We start from the raw sequence: 17,577 nt of genomic DNA on the forward strand, positions 1-17,577 counted from the left end.
CTAACACCTCTAACTAACTACCTTCTACTACCAGATCAGGAGAATCTCTCGCTATCTTTAAGAAACTCCTGAAGACAGAGCTCTTCAAAGAGCACTTACTCTCCTAACACCTCTAACTAACTACCTTCTACTACCAGATCAGGAGAATCTCTCGCTATCTTTAATAAACTCCTGAAGACAGAGCTCTTCAAAGAGCACTTACTCTCCTAACACCTCTAACACACTTCCACTACCAGATGAGGAGAATCTCTCGCTATCTTTAATAAACTCCTGAAGACAGAGCTCTTCAAAGAGCTCTTACTCTCCTAACACCTCTAACACACTAACTACTTCTAACCTCATTTCCTTCTTCCCCTCCTTCACTCCTCTATCCCATTATCTCTTTTTGGCCTCCTTTAGGCCCTATATAAAGATGTTTTTACCTTCTATTACTTTTGTAAGTCGCTTTGGACAAAAGCGTCTGCCTAATGTAATGTAATGTAATGTATTATTATATTTGAATACACTTTTTTTTAGAGAGAGAGTTATAGAGAGAGAGAGAGAGAGAGAGAGAGAGAGAGAGAGAGAGAGAGAGAGAGAGAGAGAGAGAGAGAGAGAGAGAGAGAGAGAGAGAGAGAGAGAGAGAGAGAGAGGAGGTGGAGGGCTGACCCCGGATCAGTTCCCATCGGCTCTGGTCACCAGCAGCTGGGCTCCACCACTGTTAATGCCTCTCCAAATGTCAGGAGAATGACTGTTTGTTTGCCTGAAGTTTCTCCCCCAGCTGTTTGTTCTAGAAGGGCCACGTTTGCATCGACCTTGGTTCTCCCTACATACTTCTTTTCCCTCTCTCTCTCTCTCTCAGCCTCTCCCTCCTTTCTTCTCTCATCCCCTCCGGAGAGTGTTTACATTAAGGCCTGCCCTCGGTGTCACCTATGCGATCTGTTGATCATTCCACCTGGTTAATGTTAAATTGCTCTTTGCGAGAAGATGTGTTTGTTCATAAACACAAGAAAAGGCCTGGCCACCCCTCCCCCTTGTTTACCGTAGCCATAGCAGCAATCAGTCATTAAACAAATAGCGAGCTTTGTTTGCCCGAGCGAGTGGCCTGGTGTTAGCCCTTACAAGGTCTGGAAGCAAACTGGAGGGGAGGGGAGGAGAAAAAAACGAGAGAAAAGAGTGAAAAAAGAGAAAGAACGAGGGAAAAAAGCTGCCTGAAGAATAGAGGGGTACAAGTCCAAACTCTGATATGGTTTTCACTGTTTAAATAAAGAGCGATTCCTTGTGTACTGTACTCAACTCAACAGATGAGAAAGTTTGTGTACAAAAGGAAAAAATAGATACATCCAGTTGGTCTTATATAATATTCAAATTTTCTGAGACATTGATTTTTGGGTTTTTATTGGCTATAAGCCATACTCATCAACAATAAAATAAATAAATGCTTAAAATAGATCACTCTGATGGAGGGATGGAGGGATGGATAGATGGATATGAAAAACAAATAGACAGATAGACAGACAGAAAGACAAATTGATAGACAGATTTGATCCCTTGCTGATTATGCCTCATGCTTCCCTCTGCTGATAACTTTTATGGAGATGTGGATTTCATTTTCCAGCAGGATTTGGCACACTGACCACACTGACAAAAGTACCAGTTGGTCTTATATAATATTCACATTTTCTGAGACACTGATTTTTGAGTTTTTATTGGCTGTAAGATTTATAATCATCAACAGTAAAATAAATAAACTCTTAAAATAGATCACTCTGTGTGTAATACATCCATATAATATATGAGTTTTACATGTTAAACTGAATTACTGAACTTTTCAGTGATATTGTAATTTTTGGAGATGCACTAGTATATGAATATAAATATATTTTAGAGATATGCAGTGTGTAACACTTTCTTTTTACTGAAGGTGCTACAAATTTCTGTAATAAAATCCATTAGAAACCTTAGAAGAACCATTTTTATTACATACGATTGTGAAGAAGCTTTAAATTGACAAATAACCATTGCTTAAAAAAATCTGCCATAAAATAAGCCATAATCACTCAATAAGTCTCAAAATTAGTTAAGTAAGACTTAAATCAAGCAACAACAAAAAAAAACTTATTTTCTGGCTTAAATCTGTTCATAAGAATCAGAATAACTTGAGTGGTGACTTTTTGTGCTTTTTTGTACAAGGTGAAAATTCTAAGTAAGACTGAATGTGATCATTATTCCTAAAGTAAGTAAAACAATCTTACACTTACACAATGCTTAGTAAGACAAACAAAAAAAATCTTATCAGAGTGGAAAAAAATATTTATTGGCTTAAAATGAGATAATTTCTTTTGCTAATATATATATATATATATATATTTTTTTTTTTGTTTGTTTTTTTGCAGTGCACATCTACATTACACGATGCTGGATATGAATATAGTTGTAGTCACTGATTACAAAAAATACAAGAAATATATAGACCAAAGGATGCAATGCCGTACAAAGCAAAAAAAAAATATATATCATAAATAAATAAATGAATAAATAAAAGCGTGAAAAAGAGAAAGAAGGAGGGGTAAAATCAGGCTGAATCGGAGGGGTATACGAGTCCGGCTCCTGCTAGGTCGTCTCAGCGCTGTTGAGATACGTGTTCTCCTTATCTGGAGGTTTGGGTTGAAGTGCGGCGGCGAGATTAGAGCCGAGCGATTCGCTCTCGCTGTGAAGTCTCCTTTTAGCAGAATGTCATCGCCGCTGTCATTTCCTGTTTGGTGGGGGCCGTGATTCTTCTCCTCTTTAGAGAGGGCACGGCGAGACGCTGACGGAGATCTCGGACACAGCGTCTCTCTCAGCTGGGAAGCTTTGAGATTCGTAACATTTCTTCGTGGCGGTTTTTAAGAAGCTGATATGGAGCTTCTCTTATTGCTCTGTTATTGTAGAGAGTAGGGTTTGGAGAATAGACACTGAAACATGGTGCTGCTGAAGTGTAGGAATGTGACGATGTGCATTGAGGAAATAGTGTAGAATAAACTTTATTTGGTATCAAAAGCCGTCTTTAAGATTTTTTGATCTTTTAATTTGAAAGCATGAGACAAAATATTTGAATAAATTATACCTGCTTCTATTACATCCCTGCAAATCCAAATACTGTATTTATTTATTTATTCAATTATTTATTCAATTATTTATTTGTAACACAGTGGTCTGGTAGGTCCTGGGATAGCCCATCACTTTAATTGGTCCTAATCACTGACTAATTTGTTGTGGGACCTCCCACTGATTGTCATTGGTCTGATTTGTCTTAATTTCTGATTTTGTTTCTATACACAATTACTGACTGTGATTGGTTCTAATTAACGACTTGTTTGTTGTGAGACCTCCCAACAACTGTGATTGGTCCTTAGAACTCACTTGTCTGTTTTAAGACGTCCCCCTAATTTTGATTGGTACTAATCACTGATTTATTTGTTTTGAGATGTCCTTCTGACTGTTAATGGTCTCAGCTAATGTTTTTTTTTTTTTTTCACTGATTTACTAAACGCAATTGGTCCTTATAACTCACTCATTTGTTCTGTGACCTCCCCCAGACTTCCAGTGGTCCCTTTTGCTGATGTTTTTTTTTTTTTTTGTGAGACCTCCCACTGGCTGTGATTGGTTCTAATTAATGACTTGTTTATTGTAAGACCTTCCCCTGACTCTGATTGGTCCTAATCACTGATTAATTTGTTGTGGGACCTCCCTTAACCATGATAGGTCTTAATCACTGATTTTTCTTCTGAATTATTGAATGTGATCGGTCTTTCTGACTCGCTTGTTTATTGTGAGACCTCCCCCTGGCTGTGATTGGTTCTAATGAATAACTTGTTTATTGTGAGACCTCCCCCTGGCTGTGATTGGTTCTAATGAATAACTTGTTTATTGTGAGACCTCCCCCTGGCTGTGATTGGTTCTAATGAATAACTTGTTTATTGTGAGTCCTCCCCCTGGCTGTGATTGGTTCTAATGTATTATTTGTTTATTGTAAGACCTCCCCCTGACTGTCAGTGGTCTCTGTTTTTGTACTGAATTACTGAATGTAATTGTTCTTACTAACTCATTATATTGTTGTGAGACCTCCCACTTACTGTGATTGGTTCTAATTAATGACTTGTTTATTTTGAGACATCCCTCTGGCTGTGATTGGTTCTAATGAATGACTTGTTTATTGTGACACCTCCCCCTGACTGTGATTGATTTCAGTTACTGTTTTTGTTCTGAATTACTGAACGTAATTGTTCTTAGTAACACACTATATTGTTGTGAGACCTCCCCTGACTGTGATTGGTTAAAATAATGACTTATTTATTTGTTAAGACCTCCCCCTGGCTGTGATTGGTTCTAATTAATGACTTATTTATTTGTTAAGACCTCCCCCTGACTGAGATTGGTTCTAATGAATGACTTGTTTATTGTGAGACTTCCCTCTGGCTGTGATTGGTTCTAATTAATGTCTTATTTATTGTGAGACCTCCCACTGATTCTGATTGGTTCTAATTAATGACTTGTTTAATATGAGACCTCCCACAGACTGTGATTGGTTCTAATTAATGACTTGTTTATTGTGAGACCTCCCCCTGGCTGTGATTGCTCCTAATGACTGCGGTCGTTTGTTTCGAGACCACCTCCTGACTGTTGGTCCTAATTACTGGCTGATTTTGTTCAAGACCTCTCCTTTGGGTCTGATTGGTCCTAATGACCACCTTGTTGGTTCTGAGCCCTCCCCCTGGCTGTGATTGGTCCTAATTACTGACTCTTTTGCCTGTGAGTGGTTCTAATGACCATTCGATGGGATTTTGTTTTGGCTGTGGTGGTTCCACGTGTCTCAGAATTGCTTTTAAGGTAGTTTTAAGTGCACTTACTGCACCATGTTTGTCAGATTTTCTTCAGTTCTTTTGTTGTTTGAAGTTTTGTTGTTGTGTATTAGCAGCAGTGTATGTGTTGTGTATGTTTGCTCAGGGTCGGTTGAAGTTTGTTGTGCTTTGTCTCGTAGCCAGAATGCAGGTGTGCACGCACACGTCTCTTAAAATCTTTTTTTTTTATTTTTTTTTCACGGCTGTTGTGTTGTCTAGTCTGGCAGCTGAGCCGAACCTAAACAACAGCTCAGTTTGTGAGCGCTCGGATGGTTTTGTCTTTGTCTTTTGTATTTTGCACTTATCTGCTGTTTAAGAATGCCTCGCTTTTGTTGTGTGCTTATGTAAACAAGGCGCCTGGGAGAGCTGAGCCTGTAGGAGCAGGTGGGGATCGAGAACTTACAGTAATAGGTGGGATAAGCACCTTGAAGATGTGGGAGGGAGCTTCACTTCCGCCCTGTTTTACACAAAACACACACACTGCTGCATTTGTAGTGCTATCACTGCAGGGGTTTTCCAGTAAAGAAGGTTTTACTGCAACTAAACTGTTGTGACTAGACATGCAACAAATATTTGGCAACCGAAAAGTTAACAAAAAGTGCTCTCATTGTGAACATGCACAATGTTTTACACTGAATATTGAGTAATTCATCATAATTCATAATGCACTGTTAACTGTAATGTACTATGCTCTATTCCTACATCCTAACAGCCATGAGATAGAAGCAGTAAACGGCAGGTTTAAGTCCATTTCTAACATTTACTCTCTACTCTTTTGTCTCAAGTGTAAGTTTGTCTCAGTTCACTCAGTTTCCGGCCTTTTAACAAAGCAAACTGTCTGTTTTCAACAAAAAAAAAACAAAAAAAAAAAAACATCAGTAAGTGAGTGAATGGCACTCCTGAGGTATGCTCACAACTAAAATTGCACTGTTTAGGAACAATAATTCATTCAGTAGCACTAGTGATGTCAATTTTTTTATTGAATGCAATGTATTTAGTTGCACAATTTAAAAAAAACTTTCAAATAATGCATGTTTGGTGTTCGTTTGGTTTCAGTTTGGATGAAAAACTTTAATTTCGGTGCATGAATAGTTATGACGAGAGAGAGAGACGGAGAGAGAGACGGAGAGAGAGACGGAGAGAGAGACGGAGAGAGAGACGGAGAGAGAGACGGAGAGAGAGACGGAGAGAGAGACGGAGAGAGAGACGGAGAGAGAGACGGAGAGAGAGAGATAATTCATGAGTTTAGTAGCGCTACTGATGTCAATTTTTCATAAATCACAGTGCTTGTTGTAATGTAAATCGTTGATTGAGGTAGCTAGCTAAATGTATGACTACGCTAGCACTGCTGAAGTAAATGTATGCATGAAATAGCACTGCTAAGGTAAGTCTAATTTCTGCCTGGTATTAAATACATATTTTTTAAATGCTAGTTTTGTATTTGTTTTAAAGCAAGACAAAATATATTTTGGTTATGCTGTGTATTAAGTTGCACAATTTTTGAAAACAAAAAACGCATGTTTGGTGTTTGTTCGATTCCGGTTATGAAAAGTCCCTTTATTTCAGTAATTCAGTTCTAAATGTGAAACTCATATGTTATATAGATGTATTAAACACAGAATGATCTATTTTGAGGGGTTATTTCCTCTTTTATTGTTGTTGATTATGGTTTACAGCAAATGAAAACCCAAAAATCAGTGTCTCAGAAAATTAGAATATTATATAAGACCAATCGATACTTTTTTCAATGTGGGCAGTGTGCCAAGTCCTGCTGGAAAATGAAATCCTCATTTCAATAAAAGTTGTTATCAGCAGAGGGAAGCTGTAAGATATGAAGTGCTGTAAGATTTTGTGGGAAAACAAAACTGCACTGACTTTAGACTTGATAATAAAACACAGTGGATCAACACCAGCAGATGACAGACATGACTCTCCAAACCATCACTGATTGGTGGAAACTTCACACTAGACCTCGAGCAGTTTGGACTGTGTGTCTCTCCACTCTTCCTCCAGACTCTGCTCCCTTCATTTCCTTTAAATGAAATGTAAAATTTACTGATATTCAGTGATGGTTTGTCAGGTGGAACACCCTTGTGATTGTGTTTGTTTTACTGTAAGAACAGCACTAGATGAACTTGTTGAAAACATCTACAGGCTAAAACTTTGACCTTGTGTTATCTGCTGTTTGTTGTAAACACTTGTTGTGTTTAGTGAGCGGGTGTCGTGTCTGTGGAGAGCAGATCAGATCTTCTGATGATCCACAGCTGCTCTTTAATCTGCTGGAATTTCCATTATTTCAAGTGTTTTTTTTTTGTTGTTTGTTTTTATTGGTTTCTTTTTTTAAAAGGCTTGGCGGGCTCTGCAAACAAACAGGTCTGTTTCTCATGAACTCTCGCATGTGTGAGAGAGAGAGAGAGAGAGAGAGAGAGAGAGAGAGAGAGAGAGAGAGAGAGAGAGAGAGAGAGAGAGAGAGCGCACAATAGAGTTGGAATGAAAGTTTAGTAGTTCTATTGAAATATTGGTAAGACTTGCTATGAACCCTGTATTCATAATGCATTATAAATACAAACTATAATAATATAATTATAATGACTGTTATAGGCCTGTATAATAACTGTATAATAAGTACTTAAAGCGATATTCATACCACATTATAAACTACAAGTATATGGGGTTTATAAAGAAAGAGCTTATAATGCCTTATAATATCTGTTCATAAGTACATTGTACAATGTAGTGTTGTAATCCACTATAACACAGATTTGGTATATTTTGGTATAATGCATTATAATACACAGATATGATTTCCCAAATTAAGCTTTTATATAAGTGTGTAACACATTATCAATCCTTATATACAGTCATTACTCACTTTAAATGAAGTGCATTTTAATATGCTTTTTATACATGAAGTACATTTTATTATGCCTCACTATACTGTCTTGACAGTAATGACTGTATATAAGGCTTTATAATGTGTTACGCACTTATATAAAAGCTTAATTTGAGAAATCATAGCTTCATATTATAATGCATTATACCAAAATATACCAAATATATGTTGTGCATTACAACTCTACATTGTACATTGTACTGTTCTTATGAACAGATGTTATAAGGCATTATAAGCCTTTTCTTTATAAACCCTTATAATTGTAGTTTATAATGTTGTATGAATGTTGCTATCACATCCTTCTCCCTAATTTTACAAGGTCAATTACCCAGCCTACTCATTAGGACTTCATCTATCACTAGTGATGCCCCAACACACCAGGAGGGTAAAGTCAGACTCCGCCTCTTTTTGAACTGCTGCTGATGCTTTAGCATTACCGAGTAGCATCACAGCGCTAACACTCGGAGGAAAGCGCAGCGACTCGGTTCTGATACATCAGCTCACAGACGCAGCCTTGTGCTGATCCACATCACCCTAGGAGTGATGAGGGGAAAGAGAGAGCACCATCTACTGTACTGTACCCACCCAGAGAGAGCAAGGACTGTTGTGCTCTCTCAGGGCTCTGGCAGCTGATGGCAAGCAGCATGACTGGGATCACTGGACCACTCGGAGCCCCATTATAATTATTTAGTTTGTTTTATTGTATATTTATTGTATGCATGTATTATTGTCATGTTGCTGATATGCAAGTTCCTCTTCAAAAACTACAGCTTTACAAGAGAATGGGAAAACGTAACCCTTCTAGTGGAAATTAGTGTAAAATTATATTATTTCAAATAATTTAGAAGCGTTTCTATTGGTTAATTAATTTCACTCAAACTTAACATGAATTATGTTTATATAATAAAATAGTGCATGTGTGCAGTTGCTACTTTAACAAATGCACACATTTATGTAAGTTGTAATCAAAGTAGAAATTTGAACACAAAGTGTGTATATATCTGTTTGTGTGTGTGTGTGTGTGTGTGTGTAATATCTTACATTAGATAATCCATTAGTTAGCAGCGCTGGGCTCCGTCCTCATCACAGTCAGCTTAATAACACACTGCTGTTCCGCGCTGTTTTCATGTTTTCACGCGCGGCTTTTATTCATAACGCCATTCCCGAATATTAATGCCTTTTTAACGGCGCTCTTTCATTGCTATCTGTTTGATACTTATGATGGATAACGCACATTTCCAGCCCTCTCGTTCACCCCCCTCGTCCACTTTGGCTGGTGATATTGCAGCTTTTGAATTATTCTGTGGCAAAAGTTAATGAGAAGGTAGATTTATGGGTTTCATTTGTTTGTCAATTTGGAAATTAATTGGGTGTTAATTTTAGCTGGCCCTCTTCAGACCGGGGACACGGCCGCATTGCTTTGCATTCATTGTAGATTTCCCTCCTCTTTATTGTGGGTCACTAGTTTGGCATATATTAAAAAGCCCCCCCGGCCCACTCTCCTGATTACTTTTAGAGATGCAGCGTGTCCCTAAATTTACGCCTTTCTCTTATAATTATGAAAATTTAGCGTGCGATGACTGCGCATGCATAATAGCCATTACTGCCTTTCTTTATGGAGAGAGAGAGAGAGAGAGAGAGAGAGAGAGAGATGGATTTATTCACGCTGGTTGAGTTTAGAGGTTAACACTGTAAAGCAGGAGCGTCGGCTGAAGGTCTGAGCTGTATGTCTGGACAGTTTTTTAACACTTTCAAACCCTGCATCCATTGCAGTGGACATCATTTGTTTTAATTATTATTGTTATTATTATAATATATATATATATATATATATATATATATATATATATATATATATATATATATATATATATATATATATATATATACATATAAGTTCATTATAGACACAAAACCAAATTCTTATATTCTTATATATCACTGAAACATAACTTAGGTCTGAAAGGGTTAAAAGAGCCCAACTCTGGAAGACTGGTGGGACAAGACAAGCTGGGTAAACGTGAGTGATAGAGTGGTAGAGGATGAAGAGGTCGAAGGGAGAGACAGAGAGAGAAGATAGAGATGCAGAGAGACTGAAGAATGAGAGGTAGAGGACGGAGATGTTAAAGAAAGAGCAGTAGAGAGAGGAGAGAGCTAGATATACAGAGAGATGTAGAGATAGAAGAAAGAGAGGTATAAGATAGAATAGTAGAATGTTATGCTATTTTCATGCCTTGCCCCTGCGCTGTTAAAATAGCGTCAGAGTTTAGAAATAAATCTACACTGATGCATGTGGTGGTCTTGAAATGAGTTCAGGTGTGCTCAGGTAAATTTCTGGCATTTTTCTATATATTTTGGTGGTGGAAAACACAGGTGCGCCACTGACTGATTAAAACCCTGACATCAGTCAACAGTCAGAGTCTATTTTTTATTATTGTACTTAGTTCTTAACTGATTCTTTTTTGCAAGTGCATTATAGACACAAAACCACATTCTTATATTCTTATATATCACTGAAACATAATTAAGGTTTAAATGGTTAAAAGAGCCCAACTGGTGGGACAAGACAAGCTGAGTGATAGAGTGGTAGAGGATGGAGAGATCGAAGGGAGAGACAGAGAGAGAAGATGGAGATGCAGAGAGACAGAAGAAAGAGAGGTAGAGGAAGAAGATGTTAAAGAAAGAGCAGTAGAGAGAAGAGAGAGCTAGATATACAGGGAGATGTAGAGAGAGAATAAGGAGAGGTAGAAGATAGAGGGTTAGAAGAGAGAATAGTAGAATGAAAGCAGTGAGAGAGAAAGAGAAGATTGAGCGGTAGAAAGAGTGGTAGAGATACAGAAGAGAGAGAGGTAGATGTAGAGAGAGAGGTTGAGAAAAAGTGGTAGAGATGGATGTATCAGAGAGAGAGAGAGAGAAACTGGCTTTTATCTGTTTTTTTATGAAATAAATCGCTTCTTAAATAATAATAATAATAATAATAATAATAATAATAATAATAATAATAATACACTTTATTTATATAGCACCTTTCATACATAAAAATGCAGCTCAAAGTGCTTCACAATAAAATTAAATAAATCAGCAAAGTGTAAAAGTAATATAAAACAAATAAAACAATTAAAAAGGAATTTCATAAACTAGTAGGAAATAAGACATTTATGTTAGAATAAAATATAAAATAAAATAGATTTAAACAAAAAGTATAAAATAATGATAAGAACAGCACAAATATTGAACATAAAAAATAAGTATAAGGGGAACAGAACTAGTAAAAAGCTCATCTAAAAAGAACGTTTTTAGCTGCCTTTTAAAGCTAGTGACATTCGATGCCTGACGAATATTAATTGGTAAAGAGTTCCATATTTTTGGGGCATAAAAAACAGAACGCTGCTTCAAAGGGGGCATATTAAACCTCTTTTTACACTAGATAGAATGCTGTAGATCTATATTCTATACAAAACATGTTCATGAACATAAAGATAAAGATCTTACCAGCTTTATTCGTCCTACCAGTTTCAGCCCCTTTCAGAACAAGCCATTGAAAGGCTCTGCCACTTTTATGCAAATAAGCACGCCCCATGTTTACGCTGAGTATGTACCACATGTTACTGTTAGCTTGTGCTCAATGGAAAAACACAAGCAAGCTAGCAATGTTTTTCACCCTGGAATAATTTGCTGAGGTCCTGAGAAATCTCTGTTGTTCTATTTTTTTTTTATTCATATTTTCTTTGTACTATTGATTCAGTCTCCTACTGTATATACTGAGCTCTGGATTTTTTTTTTATGAAATGAGAACCCCTCTCTCTCTCTCGATGTACATTCAACTGAAAGTAAAGGATAAGTGATGATCACGTTAGATTGCTATTCCAGTACAGTTGAAATCACCTCGCGCTTCATTCCCTGGTCCAGTTCTCAGATACGGGTCTTTAAATTAGCGGCTGGAAGAGCAGCATTACGCATCTGAATGCAGTTCCATTCTCACCTCCCGCCTGATCAGAGCTCAGTGTTTTAAGGGCATTTTCTCCTGCCTGCCATTAATAATGAATCAGCCTGGTTAATTTACTTCTGCCTGAGTTGGTCAGTTTCATTAGCTGCTCCTGAACGCGGCGGATTGGGGCTCCTCATCTGAGAAAAACTCGAATACGACTACGATATAAATCTCAGCGTCCAATTCAGGAATACACTACCTGACGGTTATCTGGGTGACTGTGCCCAGAAGGAAAAGGAGGAAAGGAGGGAGTTAGGTGTGTGTGTGTGTGTGTGTGTGTCTGAGAGTGTGTGTTCATGTATTTAACACTGCGTAACACTGTGCGTTGCTGTCTTACACCACATCAGAAGTCTATTTTCACGCCTTTTCCCCGCGCTGTTAAAATAACGTCAGAGTTTAGGAATAAATCTACACTGATGTATGTGGTAGTCTGGAAGTGATTTCAGGTGTGTTTAGGTAAATTTCTGGGTTTTTTCTATATATTTTGGTGGTGGAAAACAACACAGGAGCGCCACTGACTGATTAAAACCCTGACAACAGTCAATAGTCATTGTCCATTCTCATAGGTGCGTTCAGGGCTTGTACACCCTGCTTGTTACAAACCCGACTTTGAACTCAACGATAAACAGACTAAAGAATAAAATAACATTACTGTTCCCTTAAATGAGCTGATAACCGATAAGCAGTGTGAACGAGCTCCTTATTTCACTTTCAGCCCAAAATTAATCACACCCATGATTAATTAAGAGAATTAGTACCTGCCATATGCGCTTTTTGAGCAGTACAACGCATATTTTTTGTGCCCTCACGATATCAAACACACATTGGCACGCCCTAAAACCAGCTGCACGATACAAAATTGGCTGATGCATTATAGATCACTAAAATAGGGCCCGATCATGGAAATTTAATTCGTTTAATGCATTTAAAACATATACAAAAATATGTGTTTGAATTTTATTAAAGGTTTATTGGTTTAGCTTCAGCTGGTTAAGCTTAGTGTGTACCAACATTTGCTTTCCAATCATAAGACGGGAGTTCATTGGAAATACTGTATCTTAAAAATACAGAAATACAACATGCCTTCAAACCTTTCATTTGCTTTTAGCTGTCAGTTCATTTTCACGTAAATAACTGTGATGTGTTGTCGGGATGTTGAACTTTTAAAAGGAAAAGGAAATTTATCAGTTATGATATGAGGAGTATTGGCCAGATTTAGACAAACACATGATGCTTTGACAATTCTGTAAACGTAGCAGGTCATATTCCTGAGTTATGAATTAGAGAAGCTCTTTGTGAGACGTATATAATTATAGAGGTTCAACTTCAGTCTTGATCTCAGTAAAGCTCAGTCTTATTTGTAGAATGTGTAAGACTAGAGCGTGTTGTGGAGGAAAAGAAAATAACGACTTATACGACCACTAACCAGATGCCCCTCTCATGAGTGCAAATTCCTGATTTTTTTTTTTTTTTTTTTTTTTTTTTTTTTTTACCATATTTATTACCATTTTTTTAAACATATTACCAAATTGTGGACCCCAGAGAATTAAGTGATGCTTGTGGTTGGGATTTTGCAAAGATATACTCTAGGATTTCGCTGTATATATAGGCTCTATTTAGGCTCTACTTCAGCGGAGTGAAGGCAATCGATTTTTGGGAAAATAAAAGGATTGTAAGTGCACCTTATAGTCCGAAATATATGCTACCTTTATACCTCAGATATTTCTCCATTTCGGTTTAAAAGCAAAAAGAGAACATGGGTGGAACCAATTGGGCTCAGATTCGTGGAATCTTCCTGACCCACAGTTCTGATGTAATGGATATATTATAAATATATTGTCCGTACATCTGGATGTTTTGCAGTGGAGGGTGTTTATTTATGTTGGGGCTCAGGACTCTGGTGTAAACTCAACACCCGGGATTCCAGTGTTTGTAGTTCGGTCTGATTTGGGATGACTTGTGTGTGTTTGTTGAGCCGTCAGTCAGCCAGTCGACCCCCGTCCTCTTCTTCTCTCGGGCCCCGACTGCCATTAAAAACCCATCGTCTCAATCCAACGCTCTTCTGGGACCAATCCCAGTAAATATATCCATTTCAATCCAATGTGTTTTGTTTTGTGAGAGAGTGTGTTTTCTTGGGCTCCTCTGCCAAGGCCCAGTCCGAGGTTGGGTTCCCTTTTCCCTCGTTCTTTCACTTTTCAGGAGAGGTGTGTGTATGTCTGCCTACGAGTGTGGGTTCATGTATTTAACACTTTAACACATTCATAAATGTATTTAAAACATTAGAAATCGGTGTTGGAATTTTGGTAAAGGCTTATAGATTTAGCTTCAGTAATGCTGCTGGTTAAGCTTAGTGAGTTATAGTATTTGATTTCCAGTCATAAGACTGGAGTTCATTGGACATATCTTACAAATACATAAATAAAATCAATGTTTAGCCACCAGTTCACATACATTTTCTTGCAACTGTGATTTGCTATTGGGTTGATATACAGATGTTGGACAATGAAACTGAAACACCTGTCATCATTTTAGTGTGGGATTTTAGGTTTCATGGCTAAATTGGAGCAGCCTGGTGCACCAGTAAGAGCAGAGTGTGAAGGTTCAATTATCAGGGTAAGAGCACAGTTCTGCTCTAAATATTACATTGCACACAACATTATGGAGATATACCAGAGTTCAAAAGAGGACAAATTGTTGGTGCACGTCTTGCTGGAGCATCTGTGACCAAGACAGCAAGTCTTTGTGATGCATCAAGAGCCACGGTATCCAGGGTAATGTCAGCGAGATACCACCAAGAAGAACCAACCACATCCAACAGGATTAACTGTGGACACTGTAAGAGGAAGCTGTCTGAAAGAGATGTTCGGGTGCTAACCCGGATTGTATCCAAAAAACATAAAACCACGGCTGATCAAATCACGCAGAATTCAATGTGCACCTCAACTCTCCTGTTTCCACCAGAACTGTCCGTCACCACAATCAATTATTGTGCTCTAAAACCAGGTGTTTCAGTTTCATTGTCCAACCGCTCTATGTTCGGGCTCAGAAGAGGTGAAGAAAAAGAAACAGAGAAACAACTAGAAAAAAGTTGCTTAATATCTCTGAACCTGCATTTTTTTTCGCCTGGATGCTCGTGGAAGTTCAGTGTGTGGAATATCTGTGCTGGAAAATCTTTTCTATGTGGGAAAACACACACAGAGTGTGTATATGTGTGTGTTTGAGTGTTTGTGGGGGAGGCAACAGTCAAGCCAAGCAAACAAAAACAAGACCAGTCCATCCAGAAAGAAATGAGACGAGTCTGGTAGGAGTCAATCCGAGCAAACGGTTGAGACGTTTGATTCCATAGCGATTAATCCACTCTGGAATTTCCTTTTTGTCCTCTTTTCCTTATTTTTCATTACTTGAATATTATTTTAATTATAATGTCTTGTATTGACTTCATTTTTCTTTTAACTATTTTCTTAAATACATGTTTTTTTTTCCATGTTTGAATCATGTTTTATCCATGCTTTATTCTAATTTTATTCTTTTATTACCAATTTTATTGTTACATGTTTTTTTAATTAGATTTTTCTTTGTATTTTCTTATTTATAAAGCATTTTGAATGACCGTTGTGTGTGAAAGATGTTGTATAAATAAACTTGCCTTGTCTTGCCTTGCAGGCCTTTGAGTCATGATGCAAGAGGCGGGGCCAGAGCTGGCCAGCAATCAGAATGGGATGGCCAATCAGAACGGAGTATTGGCCACTCCTAGAGACGTAGGTTCCAAAAGTGCCACGCCTTCCTCTGACGTTACAACGGCCGACCTGGTGAATCTTCAGCAGCAGCAGCAGCAGCAGGTAATCGCTGTTCTTTACTTTTTTACGTTGTTTGGTTCCGTAAATCTTGATTCTTTACTTCTTTCATCATTTCCTAAAGCAGAAGAAGCAGAATCACGGGAAAAGTGGGCATTTGTCATTAGTTCACTTTTACTCCACTGCTGTAAACGCAAATCAGGAACAGGAACAGCTGTACACATGCATTTATTGACAAGCTGAGAGAAATACAGAAGCAGTGTAAGTCTGAAGTGAAAGAAATATGTGTAGGCTGTAGGCTGAAGAGTAATATTACAGGATTTTACTCTTAATACTTACAAAGTGTTGAGCTTTTTTAGAGAAAGATCTCATTTTTAAAGTGATTTTATGCCTAATAAAGAAATTTGAATTATTGTGGGCCAGTTCTGTTCAAATCAAACACACATAATTGTATTTTTTTACTAGAGATATATGAGGTAATTAGAAGTAGAGATGGTTTGAACAAGACACTGACTAAAATATGACTTGTAAAGTTCTTGATAAAGTCCAGCCCCTCAACAAAAAGAACCAATCAGCTTGCTCCTTACACTACAATTGAAAAGGGATTAGCATTTTAGTTGCTGAAGCTTTTGTTGATGTGGAGATCGGTGCAAGCGCAGTAGCCAGTATACTACAAACTGTTGAAATGGTACAAAAGCAAGGGCATATATATAAAAGATTGGAAACAACTGACAACTTTTATGGAGATGTGGATTTCATTTTCCAGCAGGAATCTTGGCACACTGCCCACACTGTCCACAAAAGTACCAATTGGTCTTAAATAATATGCTAATAATATGCTTTTCTGAGACACTGATTTTTGGGTTTTCATTGGCTGTAAGCTTCATAATCATCAACAATAAAATAAATATACGCTTAAAATAGATCACTCTGTTTAATACATCTATATAATATAATATGAGTTTCACATTTTGAACTGAATTACTGAAATAAAAAGTAGATTTTCATTGATATTCTAATTTTTTGAGATGCACTTGGGGACAGATTCATTTTACAGACCTTTTAGCAAAAAGAAAAAATTTGCCTTCTGCATTTATTAGTGAACAGTCTCTCTCTCTCTCTCTCTCTCTCTCTCTCTCTCTCTCTCTCTCTCACCTGTCCTTTATTAACGAATGTCATCAGCATACCTCTCTCCCCCCTTTAAGTGCTCATTAATATTTAATGGCGCTTCCCTCGTACATAAACACATTATTATGATTATTTATGTATATTGAAGGAATGTTGAATTTTTAAAACACTTTAAAGTGCTCTTTTGGTGATTGTGTGTTTGGTTGTAGCCGATGTGTTTATCCTAGCATGCCTGCATCCGCATTCCGGTAAAATATTAATCGGGATGGAGTCGTCAGCGCTGCAGGAAGAGCCGGGGAAGCGCAGGTGAGGCGGAGTTCCCGGACAGCGGCGGGCGAGCTTTTCGCGCAGCGCGTTGTAAATACGACAGGCGGGACGCGGCGCCGGGCGGCGGGCTAATCGAGCGTGGAGCGCTGCTTATGGGGAGAATCTGATTGCACCTTTTTTTTTTTTTTTTTTACCCACTTTTGGGGCGTGTTTTTAAAACACAAGCTAAATAAAAGTTTACAGGTCAGGAATAAAAGCTGTATATCAGGTTCTGATGATGACAAATCTCATTTTTGATTATGGAACCAAAAGAGCTTCAGCAACCCTTTCTATGAATGTCATCTTTATTAGACTCTATAACCACATTCATAACACATTATAATGCATTCATAAGGCATTATAAACATGGCTATAAATATTATAATAATTATAAAAACGCATAATCCATTATATCCATGTTTATTAAGCATAATGACTTATGTTCATAATACATTATAAGCTGTGTTTATAATATATATGTTAAAATAGTTTATATCTATCGTTAATAATCTAGTCCCATAATGAAAGTCTGGCACTTTACTTACAGCGCACAAAGACCTGTTATAATACATTATAATTAATAAGTATATAAAACTATATTTATAGGAT

At 37.5% G+C, this 17,577-nt stretch overlaps 1 protein-coding gene across 7 annotated transcripts in view; it reads left to right on the forward strand.

Moving 5' to 3' along the window:
• Positions 1-17,577, forward strand: part of foxp1b (forkhead box P1b) — a 409,787-nt gene that overhangs the window by 189,576 nt on the left and 202,634 nt on the right. For all 7 annotated transcript variants that reach the window (XR_007439200.1, XM_049479473.1, XM_049479470.1 and 4 more), the window contains one exon: positions 15,404-15,579. Coding sequence is in view for 6 of the 7 variants with exons in the window: in XM_049479473.1 (XP_049335430.1) it covers positions 15,415-15,579 (165 nt within the window). In the remaining variant the exon portion in view is untranslated. The remainder of the gene's footprint in view (positions 1-15,403; positions 15,580-17,577) is intronic.

Source organism: Astyanax mexicanus, chromosome 5 (assembly GCF_023375975.1).
Source record: "Astyanax mexicanus isolate ESR-SI-001 chromosome 5, AstMex3_surface, whole genome shotgun sequence".
NCBI lineage: Eukaryota > Metazoa > Chordata > Actinopteri > Characiformes > Acestrorhamphidae > Astyanax > Astyanax mexicanus.